Below are 18,728 nucleotides of genomic sequence, written 5' to 3'. Positions count from 1 at the left end.
GCTCCAGAGACTGACTGACCCTGCTTTCTCCTTGTATGTCAATTTGGATTAAAAAGACCTGCTAAAAGACCTGTTAAATACATGTCATAAAATTCTCCTTGTGCTGTATGAGTTTCCTCATGCAGTCTGGATATATTGTTTATCCATCCATCCATTTTCTGTACCTACTTGTCCTGTAATTAGGTTCAGTTGTGTGATAGACCAACATCCTGTCCTGAAAATGGACAGTGGAATAGTGTGATTTATTCTGTACTCGCTTTCTATCTGACTCTAGGCTTTTGTTTACTTCAGATCTTGCCAGCTAACCAAGAAGCGGTAATCATTCCTTAACCATGAAAGGTGTGCAGATGAACATTAACCTCCGACTGTCATGTTGTAGCACCTGCTCATGCCATTATAGTGGAACTCAAGCAGAAAACTTATTGTACCGATTTACTATTTAAAAATACTGTGAACACTCACCGTCCTTCATTGCCACTTTCAGTCCTTTCAGGTGAGTCACTTTGGCCAAATTTTTAACAAGCCAGGGTGAGGAATTACAGGCCATGTTTATTATTCATTATCAGTATCTTAATGTCTTATTTACGGTCTAAATGTACGTGTTGTGTTATTGTAAACCAGCAATGGGTGGGGGGGGGGGGCACTTCGTATGGGCGTGCCAGGTTGCTGCAGTGGACGGCGATCCGTCCTGCCGGGGGTGCGTGGGGGGCCCACTGCCAGGGGGGGGTGGTGAGATCCTGGTTGATGGGGCCCTTCGGCCCTGGACCCACTTGCCTCAGTGGGGGGGTCGCTGGTGGGACTGGGGGGCTTGCTGCCCGTCCCCCCTCTGCGGGCCTCCCTGTACGGGGGTTGGCGCCCCCTTAGTCCCTCTCGGGTTGGGCGGGTGGTTGTCTCGGGAACACGTGGCCGTGGGGGCTGCAGGGTGGCCTCGGTTGCCTGGTTCCCCCTGCCTTCGCCTTGGGCCCAGGGGTGGGGGGGCACTGTCACGCCCCCCCGACGGCATCAACTACCAGCACATCCAATGACTAATCAGTTTTACATGCAAGAAATATACATGTACATGGGTATGATCACATGTGTGTATGCTACATATACTGTATATAATACCTATTTGTAACATTATTATTATTATTATTGTTATGGTTGTTGTTGATATTATTGTTATCATTTTTTATTGTTGTCATCATTATCTTGCTATTACTGTTTTGTTCTTTGATGTCCCTTTAATGAGGGTTACGTGTGTTATGGTTATATGGTTATATGGTTATATGGTTATAACCTGCATTCCCCTACACTTTGTTTTCTCCATCCCACCTTTATTATTATTCTTACTACATTTCCTTTTTTTCCTCCATGGTGACGAATGTCTTTTATTGTTATGATAGTTGTTTCTGTGTGTCTCCCCCCCCCCCCCCCCTTTTTTTTTTGTATAATCACAGTACTAAGGCGGGTGAGTTCGGAGTGGCCGCACTGGAATTGAATATCTTTACACTGTAACTTTAATTTAAAATAAATAAAAAAATAAAAGAAAAAAGGGGAAACAAGTAAACCTGCAATTTCCTTCGACAATTTCCTTCAACATCTGTCTATCTATCTATCTATCTATCTATCTATCTATCTATCTATCTATCTATCTATCTATTTATCTATCTATCTATCTATCTAGTCTTCCTTTGGAGTAGGACCTCAATTTCAGAAGTAATGTATCCATTATAAGAAAATAAGAAGATGGAGACTCTGAAGGAGTGGACCATACAAGATTATGAGAGTCTCTCAGGATGCACGAACGTCACAGACCTCGAGCACCTTTCTCAAACGCTGAAAATAACAACCAGAGGAATAAAGCATCCATTTGTTTTCAGTTCTGTCAGCTAAATTGGCTTGTGATGATTCTGGCCTTGGTGAGTCTTCAAAAGCATCAAGCAGAGTACCTGCTCGGCGCGGTATGACATCAGACTGTGACACAGGAAGCACCTCTCCATGGTGATGTGAGCATGGCTTTACGACATAAAAGCTACTTCCTCGCTTTATGACTCACAACATCTCTGTAGAAGCCGAATAAATGCTGTTTTTATTTGAAACAAGGTATTCTTAAATATAATATATAATACATTCTCTAACCTACAAAGGAGAATTTCACTTCCTTTTAGGCCCTGTTAAAAAAACATTCTGGGGGAAAAAATATCATCATTTCAAATTCTTGTGTCAGTTGTAACAGCAGCATTTAGGCAGACGTAACATTTCAGGTTGCGTGGAAGCACAGGCAATGCCCCGAAGTCTGCCTGAATCACCCTGTGACGCTGCATAACCAGACTCACGCGTGTGGGGCACGACAGAGGTCAGGGGTCAGGAGCCTTCCCTCAGAACTGGACTTACCTGGTCTGCTGGCCTGTCACAGTATATATATATATATATAAAGTCTGAATGTGACAGGTCATGTTCACCTTTATCTGGAGAAGGTTTGTAGAACCTGACCACAGAAAGCTTTTTACCTGGACCAATCAATCAATCAATCAATAAACTTGTCAACATCTGTGAAAACGAATGACTTTCAATGACACCGTCATCTAATTTCCAGTGTAGCTGAATATTTCCATACTGTAGGCTTTGATGCCCACTGGTTCAGTAAGGTAATGAATGACTGGTCTGGAGCACAAACATGCCATTATACAGGAGAGTGCTGCTATCGCGCCTCTGAGAAAGCGGTGTGCTCAGCATTAATGGCCGGGCGGTGAGACAGCTAGGTGATCGCCTAGGGCGACATTTAGTTAGGGGGCGCAAGAGAGCGAGCGAAAAAAAAAATCAGAAGAAATACCTCCGGTTGCATTTTGTGAGATTACAGTTATTTACGCTAGTTGTAATGTTTCACTTTTCTTGTGAAACAGACACAAGCTGCCGAGTTTGCAGCATGGTACCCTGTGCTACTGAAATGTATTTAATATAAATGAATTGTTTTCAGCTGCTTTTTTTGTAGGGGGGTGGGACGACAGAACACCCAGGGTCGGCCATGGTAAGTAAAAGTGTAAGAGACGTTGGTTAAAAATGCCTTAGAAGCAACTCCAGGGCTAGAAAAAAACAATTAAGGACAGGCTTTGGTTTTATTTATTTTTTTTATCTAGAAAAAGGGGAACTCCAACGCCAGGCGGTCCTGTATAATAATGAAAGTAAGATTACAGTTACTTATGTACTTAGGATGTGTACAGGCTTGTTCGGGGATCAAGCAGCACCGTAAAAATAGCGCCCAGGAACAGGGGGCCGAGGGTTGTATTGTATGTACGGAATTTCCTATCAAAATCCCTGTAGAATGACGCTGATCCCACTTGCTGCTGCGACTTTCACTGGTCGTACTGCGCGTTTAAACAGAGCAGAAAGCACTCATTAGACGTGCTGTAAATGAACCGATATACAGCCGCGGCTCCGCCGTCTCACACTTTTTAATAGAAGCGGAGGCGTAACTTACTCCGCTGGGAGTGAACATAAGGACGAGTCGCTGGGCTGCGCGAGCTTGCGAAAGCCCCCGGGGCTCCTCTGACAGCGGAACAGAACTGAACCGGCTTCAGGAGCATAAGGACGTGGTGCCGGCCGGCTGAGCAGGCATCCGAAATCCGCCCGGGGGAAAACCGAACAGGAGCGGATCACTTCGCAGGACGGTCCTCCGATGCGGCACGGAGGCGGCGGCGCTCTGGTCCCTCTGCCTTCGTTTCCCGTTACTGCGATCTGCCGCTGCTCGCCTTTGCTTGTTTCGGAAGTGTCAATGGGACGGTGCAAATCGTAACATTATTCTTCGTTTATTATTGCAAAGCAGAAGCCGTGAGCGATGCGGCTCAGAATCTGAAGCGCGTCCTTCACCGTGCATGCTGTGCCGGTGCTGAATGCTTATCTCCATCCATCCATCCAGACCATGCATGGTGCATCTGAAGCGCCTGTTTCACCGTGCATGCCGAACAGGTGCTAAATGCTGATCTCCTTACTTCCATCCAGACCATGCATGGAGCAAACACGCAAAGCGGGGCTGGACGCCCCAACGGGAGCTTGGAGGAGCAGTACGGAGCCCTGGCCGTGGACACGGCACTCAGCACCTTGCTGGCCGTGCTCGTCTACGTGTTACTCAAAGTCAGTTTGGACGGGATCCGGCAATGGCGGGCAAAGGTGTCGGTGCTGATCGTGGGCTCCGGTCCAGTTGGCCTGACAGCCGCCCTGGTCGCTGTCCGGTCCGGGAAAGTGCTGAAGTTGACGGTGCTGGACGAGCGCCCCCGGACGGCGCTGCTCTGCAGACCGCAGCAAATCGCCCTGGACCCCCGCAGCGTGAAGTTCCTGCTGGGATTAGGGGTGGATTTCGATAACATGGAAGGCTGCTGGCACAACGAGCACTTCTTCACCAAGATCGGGGTGTTCCAGGAGTATCTGCTGAGCATCCTGGAGCAAAAGAAGCAGAAGGTTAACGTCAAAGTGCACCTCGGCGTCAAGGTGAGCAGCCAGAGATGGAGCTATCAACAAGTGCCTGTGCTATCAGTCATTCACGATTTAACTGAGATAGAACATCGGGCATGTTCTATCTCAGTTAAATCAGAGGTATTTAGAGGTTTTTAAATATTTATGTATATGCCGGTTAAACACATGGTCTGTGTAGCCTACTTCTGATAACTCGTTCCCTTGACCGTTGGCTTGCTTCTGGGACGTTAACTACAGTTTCCCTGCAGTTATTTTTTATTTTAGCAAACATCTTCAGTTGTTGTTCGGTGGATGTGAAATGCTGACTTATACGGGTATGAATTTATGGAGCTAGTTAACTTGTCGCCTGTACATCCAGGACAAATATCTATCATTTTTTAATAGGCCAAATGTAAAGGAACATTACGGTTGGTATTAGCCTACAATGAACATGAATATGCTAAACACATTTAAACTTGTCTGGTGAAAAGAATAGTTCAACTAAAGATCCTAAAGTATGCTAATTAATAACATAATAACTTATTATTGTTATTATTATTATTGTCATGTGTACATTAATTTAAACTTTCTCAAGTATGAAATTACTGCTGATTTGAATGTAAACCAAGAAAACCATGAATGTAAACAAAGCCTACCGTGTTATTTAGTTCGGGTAAACAGAGATTAGGCACGCAGTTAATTGTTACCTGTAGGATTTTAAAAACCGTAGTCAGCGCTGGTCGAAGCCCCTTTCCCTGGATATTTGAACTAGCCTACAAATCTAGAGATTTTTTCTTCCACCCAAAGGGTAAAATGTACAGACCAAGAACTGTTAATTGTTTCACTTGCGTTCATGAAATTTTAGTTTGGAAAAATAGAAAAGTGTGTCAATATGTCAGAAGCCACAAATTGTCTGCGCTTACATCGCTGCAGCTTCGCAAACTCGCCGTTTCCAAACACTGCGGAATACGACGAGATACGCCGCTACTGCTGCACATAATTGCATTTGAACCCCATGCTTTGTCTGTTACACCCTTGTGTTTTAAATACTTACTGTTAGGGTGATACCTGCTTTCAAAGCATTCGACTGAACACAGATCTTTCAGTTTCTGAACTTTGTAACTTGGTAACTCAGTTACTACTCAACTACAAATGATGAACAAATACAGTATCTTCAAGAAATACATGAACCGTTATGATTGATTAACAATGAACGAACATGGGATCAGTATGTAACTAACACTTTGTTTCTGGTTAATTACAGTAATACAATAAGTAAGAATGTATTACTGCATTATTTGTGTCCCCTCAAGTAGTTACCAAATATTCTTTCACGTCCCGAGTAAATCTTTTACGTGAAAGTTTGTAATAGCGTAACATTGACTTAATTGTATTTAAAGGAATAGACACCTGGATAAAAACGCAACATTGCACTTTTTTTTGTGCTGTTTAAAAGTTTAAATCTTCTTTTTCTTCAGCAGGTAATACTTTGTGGAGCCTGGATGATATAAGGCCTTGCCGGGCAGCTTGTGTTTTGAGGGATTGATCTTTCGATCTTACCTGCCTGTGCTTTACATCATATTTATTTTATGGTAGTATATTTCTAGTCCTTATCACGTTTAAGCCCCTGTCACCCAATAAAGTCTGAAGTAGAACCTTTCAATCCCGCAGGCAGTTTGCGGTCTGATGGGGATGGTTTTCTTCATCTGATGGAAGCTGGAGCAGCATCCCCATAGAAGGGTGGCAGGGTGAATCCGCTCCATTTATAACACCCTTTATCTGTAGTTGATGTCTGCTACATGGGTCGAATCCTACCGCTGTGATTTTAAATGAAACGTTCTTTGGTGTCTGTGGCCGAAAAGTCTCTACATAGTCTGCTATAGTGTTCATGGTCCAGAAATAGCAGCATAATGGTGGTAATGCTCCAATTTTACAGTAATTCCTCAGCAACCTCAGTAATTCCGTTGCTGTCACATAAAACAATAAAGAATTTGAAATAAAAAATAAATGGCTGAAATAGGAAAAGACTAAATAAAGTAGGCCTATATATACATTAGATAAATAAATGAATGTCTGAAATAGGAAGTACAGCAGAGTAAAGATCAATGTGCAGCGTCACTCTGCCAGGTAAAGTATAGGCCTATACTGTGTGTTTATGAGTTTGGAGTATCATCGATTTGTCCAGTAAAGTGCACTGTGTTTATGTGGTTGGAGTATTATTGTGCTGTTCAGTAAAGTGTACTGTGCATTCATAAGGTTGGAGTATTATTACTTTGTATTGAGCACACCAGATTGGAGAGGCGTATTCAATAAACAAAATTTGCATGGTTTTCTTCAGTTGATTTGCTGGTGTTGATGACGATGCTGGGGGTAGATGAAGACAGATCATTTGGAGAGTAGTATTCATGCTTGAAGAGAATGTAATTATCATTTTCAGATAGTAAGCTTGATTACAGCTTTCAGCTGGCTATCCTGTTGGGGGAGGGGGGGTAACGGAAACACCACCTTCCTCTGCCAAAGCCTTCCGTTCCCCTTCTGCTGGGAGGGTTCATATGACTCGGGTGACTTGATTAAAGCATGTCTGGCCTCGCAGACTTAATGAATGTTACACACTGAGGGAGTGATATGCCGGTAAACAACAGCCTCTACAAACAGGCAGTGATAAGCCATGCGATTCAATGACATGAACATATGGCAGGGGACATGGGTGCGAGGGGTCGCTTTATTGACCCGTTCAGGATTGGCACACGTTCAGGATCGGGGTCTCCAGACAGCAGTAAGGACGGACACACTGCGGCTCGGCCAAGCTCACATGACAGAGATGCTGCATCGTCATTCATACTGAGGTGATAAACGCGTCTGATCAAATCAGATTTGATAAAAATCAAGGCTGAACGACCACAGCTACCCGGCAAGAGAATGTTATCAGAGACACCGCAAGGGACCATAGAAACTTTAACAAAGGACTAGTGTGGATGAGGTTTATTTATAGATAACACACATCGTACGCTGGTTTCTTTGACTCCCTTAATTAGAATCCACAATTGAAAACAAAGAATTCTTGTTGTTACAAATTAATTAAAAGATAACGGTGAAAAGCAGCATGCATACGTCGGTATCTGGATAAGCGGTCTTCAGGGGTAAGCTGGTCCCATCTGTGCAGGAAGCTTCTCCCCGTTTGGTTGATGTTTTCATGTGGTGACTGATCCCTGTTCAGGTCCCCCTCGTCTATCCCATTTGTTCACGTTCATGCTACCAGGAGACATGCAGTCGCTGCTGGATTGCTTAAAGCATCTGGGATATGTTCATTAAATGTGATTATGATATGGTTGTGACCTTGAAGTGTCCTGGTGGAGTGTGCTGATGGCGTGTGGTGATGACGTGTGGTGATGACGTGTGGTGATGACGTGTGTCGATTTTGGGTGCTGATGGCGTGTGCTTATGGTGGGTGCTGATGGCGTGTGCTTATGGTGGGTGCTGATGGCGTGTGCTTATGGTGGGTGCTGATGGCGTGTGCTTATGGTGGGTGCTGATGGCGTGTGCTTATGGTGGGTGCTGATGGCGTGTGCTTATGGTGGGTGCTGATGGCGTGTGCTTATGGTGGTTGTCGATGGTGGGTGCTGATGACAGGTGCTGATGACAGGTGCCGATGGCGTGTGCTGGTGCCGTGTGCTGATGGCGTACCCCCCCGCAGTTCACCGAGGACTACCTGAGGAGGCTGCCGGGCCAAGACTGGCCACGCATCATCGTGGTAGCAGACGGCTCGTGTGGAGACTCCTGCTCCGTGCTGGGAATCAGCTCCGACTACATCGTGGAGTCCTGCAATGCCTACGGAGCCAACGCCACCATTGAGAGGCTGGACCAGAGACAGGTGACATGCGTTGCCCTCTAGAGCCAGAATTCAGTTTGAGTTTAATCAAGTTTTTTTTTTTTTTGTTTTGTGTATGTGTGTGTGTGTGTGTGTATGTGTGTGTGTGTATATATATATATATATATATAGAGAGAGAGAGAGAGAGAGAGAGAGTGGTACCTCGGTTCTCAAACTCACTAGAACTCGAATTTCTTGAAAGTCGAACAAACCAGTTTGACCTAGAACTCGATCTGAATATCAGAAGTCGAACCGTGAACGGCGACCTAATATAAATTGTGCCAGGAAATGAGTCATACTACAATGCAATTCTTACTTGAATGCCTTCTTCACAGACTGGACGATTAACCAAATAAAGCAGCGCAACATTACAGTAACTAACAATAAATAAACTACTAACTTACGTGTACTATTAGAGCATTTATGTCATTTATTTAAACTTTATTTTACCAGGTAAATTAACTGAAAACCAGTTCTCACTGCTTTACGTGATATTCGGGAGAAATAGCAGATTACGCATTGGAACTGCCTGGGATACAAACGCCATGCGTGTAACTAAACTCTTCAGCCAATAAGGGCAACGGAGTGTCGTCACGGAGGCGGTTCCAGTTTGTGCAGCTGGGTGAGAGGTCGCAATGCATCTAACCGTAATGCATTGCATCAGGATCAGAATGCGTTGCTTTAAGCCAGCGCTGTAAGCAAGTCAAACGCACCCAATGACCGGACTGGGGAAACAAATTGAAACGTGGACTTAATACAGAGGACTAATGACAACAACCAGAAACCGCTGATCACATGTGGATCCCACACGAGGTTAATGAGGGGGCGTGGCACACGGAAGGAGCGGACGATCGGGGCAGGACAGGGGCAATGTTGGGATAAGATCTTTATCGTTTTGGAAGCCATTAAGAAAAAAATTCTCTTCTTGTTTTATCCTGTTCATTTTGTGTTTAAATACTTAAAAAAACATATTTAGGTGTAATTTTGGGGGGCCGGGAACCAATTAATTGGTTTTCCATTATTTCGTATGGGAAAAATTTTGTCAGAACTTGAACTTTATAGGATTCGATCCGGAGTCCGGAACGCATTAAGTTCGAGAACTGAGGTACAACTGTGTGTGTATATATATATATACAGGTAATATAAAGATGCCGGTAATCCAGGTTTCCCCCAAGAGTCGAATGTCTGGCCCATGTAAAACGTGCCACAGTCAATCAGCAAATTTTATAACCACAATCCACTACCTCATCCCACACCACCCCAGCATAACACAACAATTTCAGGGGCACTGACTTCAGCCACGAGGAAAAGTATTGGAAAACCCTGCGATAATCCTTTGATTTTATGTTATTGAAATTGGGAAACCCTGCAATAATCCTCTGGATTTTATGTGATTATAATTGGTGAACCCTGCAAAAATCTTCTGTATTTTATGTGATTATTATTGGGAAACCCCGTGGTAATCCTCTGTATTTTATGTGATTATTAGTGGTAAACCCCTGGCAATCCTCTGGATTTCATGTTATTATAATTTGGGAACCCTGCAGCAATCCCCTGCATTTTATGTTATTATAATTTGGGAAGCCCTGGTAATCCTCTGTATTTTATGTGATTATTATTGGGAAACCCTGGTAATCCTCTGGATTTCATGTTATAATAATTTGGGACCCTGAAAATCTTCTGTGAATGTAATTGGGAAACCCTGTTGAACCTCTCTGGATTTCATGTGTTTGACAGCCAGTTTGAGTCAGTGCTGACTGGCTTATGTTGCAGGTTGGTCCTGACATGGAGTTGTTTGATACGAATGGGCTGTATGCTGAGGGTGGTGAACATGTTATTACCGCACTGAGAAAGAGCATGTTCTATCAAGATCTGCATTTCAGAAAAGGGATGACTAGAGTGACATTTCTGCTACGGTGCCTGTCACTTTGATAGGACTAGGCTGAGGAGACTGCCTTCCTGATTCACTGTCCCTGATGACGGAGTGAGGCACTCCCTCTCTGCTGTGACACTGTGACAGTCTGTCTGGGCAGTTTAGCCTCCCCCCAGTCAGCATCTGAGTGACCTGCACATGGCAGTCTGTCTGGGCTTCGGCTCCCCGCCCCCCCCCATCCACCCCCAAGGTTCCACCAAGGACCCCTAACACAGGAGCTTTTGAGGAACTAGATAGTGAGCAGGGTGGATCCACTCGGGGTGGGAGTGTCCTCTGTCTGGTGACCCTCCCGGTTGTGGACTTGCCGTCTGTGTGAGGAGCGGATCGGAGAGGGAGGGTTTTTACTAGGGGGCTGAGTGACAGTTTATTATGAGGCCCAGGGAACAGGTTATAAAGGGTTCAAGGAACAGTGTGCGTCTGCTTCATCGGGCTGAGCTGCTCGCCGCTTCCATGCAGCCGCGCTCACAGTAAAAAGGCTTCATGGGGGGGAGACGGCAGGTGTGGGGAGGATCACAGTTTATGAGGGTTAGACCTTGCTGTTATGAACTGGCCATTCAGAAACACACCAAAAACACACGTGCACACACACGCGCACATACAGAAACACACGCGCGCACACACACACACACACAAACACACGTGCACACACACGCACACAAACACACACACACAGATACAGGTTTGTAATTATATCTTTGTGGCAACCTTAACCCCTACTCTACCTTTAACCAGAAGTAATCCAACAAAATACAAGACTTTTGCCATTTTTAGGTTTTTGATTGCAGTCATTGATTTTTATAAAATTGTTCTCCACAATGTAATATTTACATGCCCAGACCCACACAGACCGATCACACACACATATGACTAATGCACAAGAACCATCAGATATGTGTGATTCTTACAAGGCTACAATCCAGGCAATGTGGTCAGTTTACATTATGATGCCAATGTGTGGTTGTAGCAACAGTGATTTTGATCGTAAAGTCAATAGTCAAGGCAAAGTCAATGTATCTGTAGTGTCCTCCTTAGCTATAAAGGGACACATCAGACATTAAGAGGAAATATTGATCTAAGAGAGGAAATATTGGTTTAAGTGCAAGAAACAGTAATAAAGTAATAATAACAAATGAAGACATAGGCAGTGCAGTGAGTGGTTCTGTGCGATCGGCATGGTGTTTAGGTGCACTTCAGGAGCGTGTGAAGTTGACTGGCGTCCCCTTGTGTTCGCAATGTCACTCTAGGTCCCCACCCCTGAAATCCGGGCCCACAGTCTGTATTTTGACCTCTCTGCATATGGTGTGGACGCCATCAAGGAGACTCGTGGTGTAACGCAGGCCGCCGCGATGAAACCTGGCTTTCACCTCAAGATCTACGGAACGTTCCGGAACCGCTACATGGCCCTGGTGTGTCCGCTGTCTGACTCCAAGATGGTGCGCTTCTTGCGCCACACCACCAACTCCTCGGTAAGTGCATAGGGTTTGGAAATACACTAGGTGATGAGGTTTTGGTGACCAGGCCTTGGCACCTTGAAGCGTGTTTAAAACATGGATTTGCTGGTTTGATGTATGACTTGATTCATCTCCCAGTGTCACTCCTGCTGAGAAATTCAATTCAGAGTGAGCGCGGGATGGGGGGGGTGTTCAACACTGAGTGAAATGGCAGCAGGCTGACCCCCCCATTACAGAAGCCGTTCTGCCACGTCCTTCACACTCTTTACGTAGAGTGAAATTACTGGAGATTTTCCGCAGGCTGAATATAATCATCTCATCTTTAGTTGAAACCCCAGAAACCGCTCTTCTCCCAAGGGGCCACTGGCTGGGAGCTCTTCTCCCAAGGGGCCACTGGCTGGGAGCTCTTCTCCCAAGGGGCCACTGGCTGGGAGCTCTTCTCCCAAGGGGCCACTAGCTGGGAGCTCTTCTCCCAAGGGGCCACTAGCTGGGAGCTCTTCTCCCAGGGGCCACATGAGCTGTTTCTTATTAGAATGATAGAGAATAAAAAACGGCGTAACGCCTACAGTCCGCCAACTGAGGGGTGCTGAAGGATTGACCCGCGGGCCAGACGTAATAATGAATGAAAACGTAGCAGGACATACAGACCCATGTGCTGCTGGTCTGGGAGCCCTGATCTAAATGTGTAGAGAAGCAACGTTGAGCTTTAGCAGCATGTGCTCCTTGTCGGTGATGAACTTAGGAACTCGCCATGAGAAAAACCTTCGGTGTGTATGTTGATGCTTCCATGACCCACTCTCGCCAGTGTGGGGAAGCAATTAAAAAGGCCAATAAGATGTTGGGTTACATCTCTAGGTGTGTGGAGTTTAAGTCAAGGGAGGTGATGCTACATTTATATAATTCCTTGGTAAGACCCCACCTAGAATATTGTGTGCAGGTTTGGTCACTTTACCTTCAAAAGGACATTGCTGCCTTGGAAAAGGTGCAACAGAGGGCTACAAGAGTGATTCCTGGTCTTAGAGGAATGTCTTATGAGGAGAGGTTAGCTGAGCTGAATCTGTTTAGCCTCGAGCAAAGGAGACTAAGGGGGGACATGATCCAGGTCTATAAGATTCCAACTGGTCTGGATGCTGTTCAGCCAAATGGCTACTTCAATATTAGTTTAAATACTAGAAGTCATGGCCATAAGTGGAAATTAGCGGGAGAACATTTTAAACTGTATTTGAGAAAGCACTTCTTTACTCAGCGTGTACTGTAGTTGGAGTATGGAAGAGTCTCCCTGTTAGTGTAGCGCAAGATAAAACCCTGGGTCCTTTAAATCAGAGCTAGATAAGATGTTAACAACTCTGAGCTATTAGCTGAGGTCTCCCCAAACGAGCTTGATGGGCCCAATGGCCTCCTCTCCTTTGTACATTTATTATGTTCTTATTATGTTCATACGAACTGCCACTTTCCGTGACTTACAACTTAGCTAATGTGTGACCTGGGGCCACTTGAGGAAAGACCCCCCTGCCCCCCCACCCCCATGCATGTGGTTACCTGGTTACCGGTGACTGGACCGTGGGAGCTGAACAAAGCAGTGATACGGGGAAGGGGGGTGAATCAGCCTCTGGGGGAGGGGGTTAGGTCATGATTTGCTGGAAAGCTGCCGCCCCCCCCCCCAGTGCCACTCAGCTCTCTCTGGCTTCACAAAAGAACCCGCCTCAGTGCCTTTTATCATCTTCTGGTTTCCATCTTCCTCTTTTTTGGCCAATGGCTTTTAAAAAACGAGTGCGGACAACGCTGCCTATATGACGCCAGTCTGCTACCACACGGAAGAGTCTGGAAGCCTGGCTGACCTTTAACAAAAGAATATGATCAGCAATAATAAACGAAGATTGCATCTCGTTTTCGGTGAAAGCTCCAGTAAGGACTGATAACTCATTTAATGGGCTTTCTCAATGCATGCTGACACACGCACACACACGCACACACACACGCACACACTCACACACGCACGCACATGTAGGGTAAACATATCCTTATGGGGACCGCTCATTCATTTCAATGGGAAAAATGCTAACGCTAACTATGACAACCTTAACCCCTACCCAGCCCTAACCATAACCATAAGTAACCAAACAAAACACAAGAGTTTTTGCATTTTTAGTTTTTTCATAGCAGTCACCGATTTTTATAAAATAGAGTTTTCCCTTATGGGGACCAGGAAACCGGTCCCCATAAGGGAAAAAAACACGGATATTTATCACGTTATGGGGACATTGTGTCCCCATAAGGATAGGTACTGTAAACCCGCTCGCACACGCACACACACACACACACACAACAAAATATGTATTCTTATCCTCATCACAAGGGTATACTTATGCTAACATTATGCTTATGGTCTTCCCGTTTGGAAAAAAGGAAAGAATAGCTAATATTTCTTAATGTGAGTTAAAGAGTGAAACAAAATTCATGTTAATTGGCAATAATTGCCTTTTGTGTGAGCAGGGTGACGGACACACACGCACCAGTGCCCACTGGCTCCTTACATTAGACGTATCACCAGCCGCAAGTGAAGCAGAGCTTCACTGCATCTATATTTAGCCAGCCTGGGAGCAGTAGAGACAGGTGGGTCCATGACAGACGTCAGGGTTCGAGGCTGTCGGTTGTCAACAGTCACCGGTGACGTGTCTGCCAAATGGAAAAGGGGCATTGAATTTACCACTTGTCCACCGAACCCGTGTCTCATCTGTAGAGAAATAAAAGCTCATTATTGACCCTCTTACATCGTTACGGACAAATGGGAGTGACATAACAACATGCTTATGCAACCCGGCCACTCTGTCAATGTCAAAGAGCGCTTTGCGTCGGGATGTTCGGGATGGAGCGAAGCGTGGATGAATAAATGCGCCGTGGGCTGAGTCACAGCTGCTCGTCATATCTGCAGCGGCCTAGCCAAGGTGCCCAGAGCCTGATTCATGCCGAATTTATATTCCGCTCAGACTGTGACAGGGCGACTTTACACTAATTATGCATTTAACTATTGACAGCCTAGAATGGGAACGTCACTGGCAGAGGGCAGAAAAAGAAAATAACTTTATTAAGAAAGCTCAGCATCGGTAAATCGACTCCCCGCAAGTTGCGCCACATGCAGTGGAACACAACAGTGATACTTTATTCATTATTATCTTTCCGCTGATCCCATCTTCCTCTCCATGAGACACGTAGACCGAGCAAGTTTGGGGGTTGCAACGCCAGATCAACAAGCATTCCTGGAGCAATTAAGGGCCTGGCTCAAGGACCCAACAGTGATTTTGATCCAGCAACCCACACAATTGAGCTAGAGCTAGAGCAGAACAGACAGAACTAATCTAATTGTCAGAGCCAGACCAAGAGACAAGAGGGCTAAGAGTGAGTAGGTGAACATGACCAGGACTATGACAGGAAGCACAGACTGAGTGTCTCTCACATGACTTTAAAGATCGTAGCTTAAGTGCCGGTGTTAATAATTACTGTGTGAAATTGTCTGCAGCAAGGCCGTTAAGCCTGCTTAAGGGCCCCAGAGGTGACTTTGCTGACCATGGGACTGGAGCCAGCAACCATCTGATTACAGTGTCCCAACCTGCTGAGCCATACAGAAGAAGGATGGTGGGCCGGTTGGCGTGAGGGTCAGACAGACTGTTCAAATGCTCTGAGGAAGGATGATCAGGTTTACACGTATGTGTAAAGCAGTAAAGGTACACCTTGTGTAAGCAACATTAACTAATAAGAGGTGAGGACTGGCACTGGACATGGTACTGCACCATACAGTCATAAAAAAGTCTAAGGCTAACATGCCCTAATATCTTTAATAAGGTAGCAGATACAGGAGATCGGAAGACATGGAAAGCATTGATCCACAGAGAGTCATACTCAGCTGAACTGATGATGTATGTGTGACAAGACCCTATAAAAACCCAAAAGAGAGTCACTGGCAGTGAGTTTACAGTGGACTGGAGTCCTGACTCAGTTCATCTCAATTTCTCTAAGATCATGAAGAACATCTTTTACCAGTCCTTCAACGCCTACAAGACGGACATCGAGCCGCGTCTGAACGAGCTGACGCAGCGGCACATGCAGTGCAGCCGCAAGCTGTTTGAGGTCCTGCTGTCCCACCGCAGGGTCAGCGCCGCCTACGTCGAGGGTGACAACGTGGCCGTGACCGTGGAGGGCGAGGCGGCCCGCGTACTCAACTTCGACACTGGTGAGAAAACGCCACACACACACACACACACACACACACGCTCATTTATACACTCGACACTCTGACCTGTACCTTCTGGACGCAGTGTGCAGTTGATGACATGGATGTCACTGTTATGTTCATTTGGCCCCATGTTATAAAGGTAACATTGTAACATTGGTCTCATCAAAGAGGCTGGGAAGTTGTCCCAAGTTTGAAGAAATACGGTCAATTTTGTGTTTGATTTGCTTTGGGATTAAATGAAATTAATTTGATTTTTGCATTTATTGGCAATAGTAAACCCAGAGTAAAATGTGGTTTTCGTGAAGCACAATACTAGTAGAGTATGCATGGTACATAGTGTTTGGTTACATGTTGTATGTTTATATGGTATATGGTTATATAGTGTATGCTTATGTGGTGTATGGTGTATGCAGTCTTGACATTATACATGGTGTTTGGTTATATATTTATATGGTATATGGTTATATAGTGTATGTCTATGTAGTGTATGGTGTATGCAGTCTTGACATGGTGTATGGTATTAAGTTGCATGTTTATATGGTATGGTTCTATGGTGTATGCACACTTGATATGGGTGCAGAGTCGCAGAGAATATCAGGGATATGAACTGCATACCAGCCTGGTTTTTACTTCTTACAGCTTTTACATCAGTGTCGCTATGCAATACCAAACAACATATGACAGCGTTGGAACAGGAACAAACGTTGATTAGTTTGAAGGCATGGTTTGCTACAAACTAATTGATTAACTTACTGATTACAATGCAGGTTACTATTAACAAAACTGAATATTGTGCCTGCATATTATCATTGATAATTATATTGTCATTCGCATAAAACCCTATTAGTGAATATTGTGTCATTTGTGTTGCATGCTATTCTCATTATTCTTTATGATCTGAGGATGTGGCTAAATTATAAAAAATGACTCATGCAGACATTTGCCCAATCTGTGCAACATAGACCTGTACATGTGTGAGATGTGACATAACACTGTGGTATGAGCGAGTAATGTAGCTTATTGGCTGGTATGTCAAAGTCACATGTCATGCTAGCAGCCAATCTGATGACGTTTTGGGTCGTGAACTGCATTCATTCTGTTTGTGTCAAATAAGTCCAGGCAGACTAAATGGAAACAAAGAGCAATAGCTTGCAGATATTTGCGAAGAAGGGCACACAACGCACAGGGTAAACCTGACTAATTATACATCGCATTGTCATGGTACAGTAGCTGGTGGTGAAGCGTTCAAATAGCAACATGCCATTGTGTGCTCGTGAAAAATGACATAGACACCAAGCAAGTGTAATGCCCTTCAGTACTCTCAAGCAAACCATGGGAAATGTAAGTGTGTGCCTCTCTTCCCCGGCAGGATGTGGGGTGAACCTGGGCATGAGAGGTCTGGAGTCACTGGGTAGGTTTATCTACAGGACGGCCACAGCGGTGGACCGGAACGACGTGCTGGAGGCCCTCTCAGCCAAGATCCAGCACTCGAAGCAGGTGGCGGAGTCGTTCCGGCAGACGGGCCTGGCCTCCGCCATGTTCCAGTGAGGGAGATCCAGTGGTCTGGGCCCAGGATGTCCACACACGGGGACCTGTGCTGGTTTGCTTCCGGCCTGTAATGCTGACAGTAACTTGCAGCTGATGGGGTGTAAACAGCCATCTGTCACTGTCACTTATGAAACTGTGCCCGTCATCGCTTTCCAGGGCCTGTCTTTCCACATTCTGACGGAGTGTTGCTTTTTACGCTATGGGCAGAGACACGGGATTAACGTCGATGTGCTGCCGATGTCCTAAACTCTCCTTACAGTGCGTGAGCAGTGGTTATGTGCATTTGGAAGCTCTTTGTCATGGTACTACATTACTGCGGGGCCTGTGATGCGGGGCTGCATTGATTTCTGACCGCAGCTGCTGGGCAAAGAGATCATTTTGTGAGCTTTTTGATGTGATTTGTAATTGGTAAGTATGCTGATTTACTGAATAAGGGGTCGGTCGCACTTCCTGTGAATTGTGTTTGCGGTTGAATCCTGTTAAGCCTGCGTTTTGGCATCGCTGTTGCATACATCCAGTGCAATGCGACGTTTCATGCGACTCCTTGTGTCACTTTGCTTCTGAGTGGGATCGCTGCCCTCTGCTGTAATGTTGGAGTAACGACAGAGCCTTGTTTTTTTCTGCGCTCTCTCCTTGCCCGTGGGATGCCCGCTGCAGGCAGCTGCTGTCCTGTGCGGTGTGCTATGTATCTCAGGCCTGCCACGCTGCTTGGTAGGCCTCCTGACTGGATTAGCAGTTGTCAGCTTCCAGAAAGTGTCTCGTAGAGCGCAGCAGAAGAGCTGGGCTGATTCCACACGAGGTCAGCAGATGTAAAGATTGTATGACGGCCTTGCTGGCAGCCTGAGTATTTATATAAACAGTTTGTGTGTCGTCATGGGTAAAGTTTGTTTACGAATGGAGAGTTTATTGTTCTCTGTGATCCTGTTGAGTATGATCCCGTGTAAAAATATTGCATCTGTTAAAAAAGTACATAATAAAAAAATGAATACATTTTGCACTTTAGGCCATAATTCCTAGGACCTAAATCTGTCAGCTGCGATAATTAACAAAATACAGTGTCTGAGCGTGATTCTGTTGAGGCTTTTTAAATCTCCTCTCCTATCGTCTAGCACTGTTATGTATTATACAGAAATGCCCTTAAGTAAAGCAGGATGCTTTAATTATGTTTAATGGCAGAAATGACCTTCAACTAAAGATATTTTGGATTAATGTTTTATAGAAAAAAATCCCTACTGCTGAACTGATTAAACTGAAGTCTTATTACAA

The 18,728-nt window shown here is 45.2% G+C and overlaps 1 protein-coding gene across 1 annotated transcript; it reads left to right on the top strand.

The window, feature by feature from the left end:
- The first annotated feature begins 2,788 nt into the window (after nucleotides 1–2,788).
- LOC111858125 (uncharacterized) lies at nucleotides 2,789–18,452 on the top strand. Its single transcript, XM_023839579.2, has 6 exons — nucleotides 2,789–3,010; nucleotides 3,982–4,467; nucleotides 8,126–8,302; nucleotides 11,477–11,698; nucleotides 15,698–15,911; nucleotides 17,284–18,452. The coding sequence occupies exons 1-6, from the start codon at nucleotides 3,008–3,010 to the stop codon at nucleotides 17,460–17,462; spliced, it is 1,281 nt and encodes a 426-aa protein (XP_023695347.1). The 5' UTR covers nucleotides 2,789–3,007; the 3' UTR covers nucleotides 17,463–18,452.
- Nucleotides 18,453–18,728: the final 276 nt, after the last annotated feature.

The sequence above is a fragment of the Paramormyrops kingsleyae genome, chromosome 13 (genome assembly GCF_048594095.1).
Source record: "Paramormyrops kingsleyae isolate MSU_618 chromosome 13, PKINGS_0.4, whole genome shotgun sequence".
Classification (NCBI taxonomy): domain Eukaryota; kingdom Metazoa; phylum Chordata; class Actinopteri; order Osteoglossiformes; family Mormyridae; genus Paramormyrops; species Paramormyrops kingsleyae.
Note: the sequence above shows the minus strand (reverse complement) of the source record. Positions and strands in the feature narration are given on the sequence as shown.

Bases quoted from the DNA above. Each gene is read 5' to 3' on its own strand.
- LOC111858125 (XM_023839579.2), top strand. The intron at 4,468-8,125 runs GTGAGCAGCCAG...ACCCCCCCGCAG, and splicing joins AAGTGCACCTCGGCGTCAAG to TTCACCGAGGACTACCTGAG. The intron at 8,303-11,476 runs GTGACATGCGTT...ATGTCACTCTAG, and splicing joins AGAGGCTGGACCAGAGACAG to GTCCCCACCCCTGAAATCCG.